At 37.0% G+C, this 3682-nt stretch overlaps 1 protein-coding gene across 1 annotated transcript in view; it reads right to left on the bottom strand.

The window, feature by feature from the left end:
• LOC107088203 (protocadherin-10-like) overlaps positions 1 to 3682 on the bottom strand; it is a 19866-nt gene that overhangs the window by 6719 nt on the left and 9465 nt on the right. The window contains 1 exon segment of the mRNA XM_015380224.1: positions 3 to 1409. Within this exon segment, the coding sequence (XP_015235710.1) occupies positions 3 to 1409 (1407 nt within the window).

Here is a 3682-nt window from a genome sequence, read left to right as displayed (position 1 = left end):
ACCAGAGAGCCTTTATCAGTGGATCTGGGGATCTTCTCCTCTACTACTGAGCCATGAGCCCGCCAAGGAGAAACTATAGTTGGAGCGTTGTCATTTTGGTCCACAATAATGATGTGAACAGTCACGTTACTGCTGAGAGGAGGAGAACCAGAGTCTCTGGCCTCGATGTGGAAAAGAAACTCTTTTTCAATTTCGTAATCAAAAGTTTTCAGAGCATAAAGATTCCCATTCTCTGGATTGATGGAGAACAGCATGGACATGGAGGTGTTGGCGATCTCCTTCTCTATGATAAAATAAACTAGATACTGGTTTTCATGAAGATCAGGATCAAATGCAGTTAGCGAGCTGAGCAAGGCCCCAGGTGCATTATTCTCCATGACACGTATAGTATAAAATGACTGGGGAAACTGTGGAACATTGTCATTAACATCCAGCAGCTCCAAAGTCATTGTTTCATTGTCAAATAAAGGAGGAGAGCCTCTGTCTTTGACAGTGAAAGTGATGTCATATTCTGGGACCTTCTCTCGGTCTAATGGCTCTGATAACACTAACTCATAATAGTTATCAGAGGACTTCCTCAGTTTGAAAGGCATATTCTCTGGAATATGAAGATCAACCACTCCATTATCATCAGAGTCTTTATCACTGACACTAACAACAGCTATCACTGTGTCTGTGTCCACATTTTCTTTAACTGGACTCTGAAATGATTTAATAGAAATTTCAGGGTGGTTGTCATTCATATCAGTCACCTTGATGGTCACTCTGCTCTGTCCAGATAAGGAGTTAGGCCCCTTGTCACTGGCTATGACCTCCATCTCATAAAGTTGATCATCTTCATAATTTATCATTTCTTTTACTCTGATTTCACCATTTTCTGGATTCAGGTTAAACATCATCTGTGTTCTTTCTGATGTGTATAAGCTGTATGAATAAACAATATCAGAATTGGAGCCTTCATCTAAATCTGTAGCATTCAGCTTGATTACCAAGCTGCCAATGGGAGAATTCTCCATCACATCTACAACGTACTTGTCTTTGTCAAATGAAGGGGCGTTGTCGTTCACATCTAGCACGCGAACAATGATGCTGGCTGTACCCGTGCGGGTGGGAACTCCACCGTCCACAGCAGTCAGAATCAGATTATGAACAGCCTGCTGTTCTCTGTCCAGAGCTTTTTTCAGAACCAAGTCTGCAAATTTCGTCCCGTCCCTGCCGGTCTGAATTTCAATAGCAAAATGATCACTTGCGCTCAGGTGGTAATTCTGCACAGAATTCGTTCCGACATCCGGGTCTGCAGCGTTATTCAGGGAAAATCTCTCTCCCACAGGGCTGGACTCCGATATGTCCAAATGCATTGTTCCTCTTCTAAAATGAGGAGCGTTATCATTTATGTCCAATATTTCTACCTCAATGTTAAACATGCGCACCGGGTTCTCAATTGTCGCGTCTAATTTAAGCATACAGTGTGAAGAGGTTTTCGATGGGCACAGAAGCTCTCTGTTAATTCTTTCCAAAATAAAAAGCTCACCGGTGTCTGTGTTGATGTCGATATATTTTTTGTTTGCTACTTCAACGCGCATTCTCCTCGTCTTCAGAGTTTTCACTTCTAGTCCCAGGTCAGACGCCAAATTCGCAACGATGGATCCCTCCTCCATTTCCTCGGGTACAGAATAATGAGTGACTGACATTACGTTATTAAACGTGGCAAAAACACAGAGAGTCAGCAACACATACCCCATCCTGCAAAAAAGGCTGACAGGTTGTGCCATCCTGAACATTCCACTATTGTGAAAACCCTGTTTTTCCCCCAGGTTAAAGCAATAATGCAGCTTGAGCGGTTAAAAGGCGTTTCTCCCCCTTTAATGACGTGCTGAATGTGCCCAACATCCCCTCCTCAAATAACCTATCGCGATACCAATCACCTCATTATAAAATGCGTTTTTGTTTGTTTATTATTGTTTGAGTAATCAAAGGCTGGGATAATTCTTGCGTTGTTTATTAGAAAATTGATCTCCATCTATTTACTTGTAACTTAAAAAATGTAATAAGGTAGGTTAAACATTTATTTAACATTTTTGCTTTAATAAAATATATCATTCTTTTTAATAAACAAATATTGTAGTTAAATCTGTGTTAAGAAAGATACAAATGAGCCCTACTTACAGATGCTGTAAGTGTTAAACAGAAGTATCAACTGCAAAAGTTATGGAATGGCTCATCACTTAAACAGCTAAAAACTTCAGCATCATGTAACCTAACAGTAAAAGTGAAAAATGTTATATGTTTTTATTGAAAAATTATTAATTTAAAAACTTATCTGGACATGGATGGTGGTTTGTTTAACTTTTTTTTAGTTTGTCTGTGATACATCTGGCAATACAGCTTATTCATGTTGTCCCACACCTTATTGATGCACTATAAAGGGCATAAAATTAGATTTGCCTGATTTTGCTATCGGAGTATTGCCTCTCTGTAAATTTTATGTTTTTTTCATATAAAGTTGTGAAAATTTTGATAAATTTAGCAACTACACTTGTAAACATATTATAAATGTATAACTTTTGCAGGGATTTTCTCCACTGTTTATAAAGTTCACTTTGAGAGAAACTTTCAATGTCATCAGTCTTTTTATGTTGAAAAAGATATGCTTGACTATGTTGTCAGAATAAAAACAGCATTTTGTTTTCAGATGAAAAGCTGATGTGTTTATGATGGAAATAGTGCCAAATTAATTTCACATACTTCAACAGAAATTATGTTTAGAAATTTGTAGTAAAATCTGTGACATTTTTTTCAGGGTCTTTTTTTAACATTTGTTTCGATTTTTCCATTCCTAATGAAACACGTTGTGTTATCATTTGCACTCTAATTTGAAACAGAAAAGTCCTCACACTAATCTGGGGCTCTTAATCACTATGCTGAAACTTTCTTTCAGTGCAGTTGAAATCTTTACTTTATCATGCTTTGCCACTTATTGCCATGTAAAGCCTAGAAGGAAGTTTTCTTTAGCATCATAAAGTACAGTATTTTAACCTGTCTTCATTAACATGGTGCCTAGATGTGGGTAGTAGTTTTATTTGATAAAATAGTAAAAAGCCTGTTCCTGTGTGATGTGTTATAAGTATAATAATACTAAACAGCATCACACCACATTCACTCATTCACAAACCTACACATCAACATGTTGAATGAGTTACATTTTGGCAATGGTGGACAAAGTACTCAAAAGTAGTACTTGGGTAAAAGTACTGATACTCAGAGTCAAATTTTACTCCACTACAAGTAAAAGTTACTCAGTCAAACATTTACTCAAGTTAAATGCAAGTATTCACTTTTGGAAAAAAAAAAAAAGTATTTAAATATACAAATACAATTTTCTAATATTAGTACATTTCTATGTAATTGTAGTAGCAGTTTTATTGTCTTATATCATATCAGAATCAGAAATCAGAATCAGAATATATCCTACAACATGGCCCTATACTTACTTAGCAACAAAACAGTACATCTTGAAGTTCAAGTATGAGTCTTAGCAATAAATAAAGTCTCTAATGCTGTAGAATGTAAATATCTTGCTGGCTTGCCAAATATGGAAGCAGTTGTACTGCGTTATGTAGTCCTGTTTCTGACCTTATGCCCACTAGCTTGGGATCTGGAGCTGTACCACCTGTCTCCAGCA

This window comes from Cyprinodon variegatus, unplaced genomic scaffold, assembly GCF_000732505.1.
Source record: "Cyprinodon variegatus isolate N-32 unplaced genomic scaffold, C_variegatus-1.0 Scaffold210, whole genome shotgun sequence".
Lineage (NCBI taxonomy): Eukaryota > Metazoa > Chordata > Actinopteri > Cyprinodontiformes > Cyprinodontidae > Cyprinodon > Cyprinodon variegatus.
This window is presented reverse-complemented; position numbering and strand designations above follow the sequence as displayed.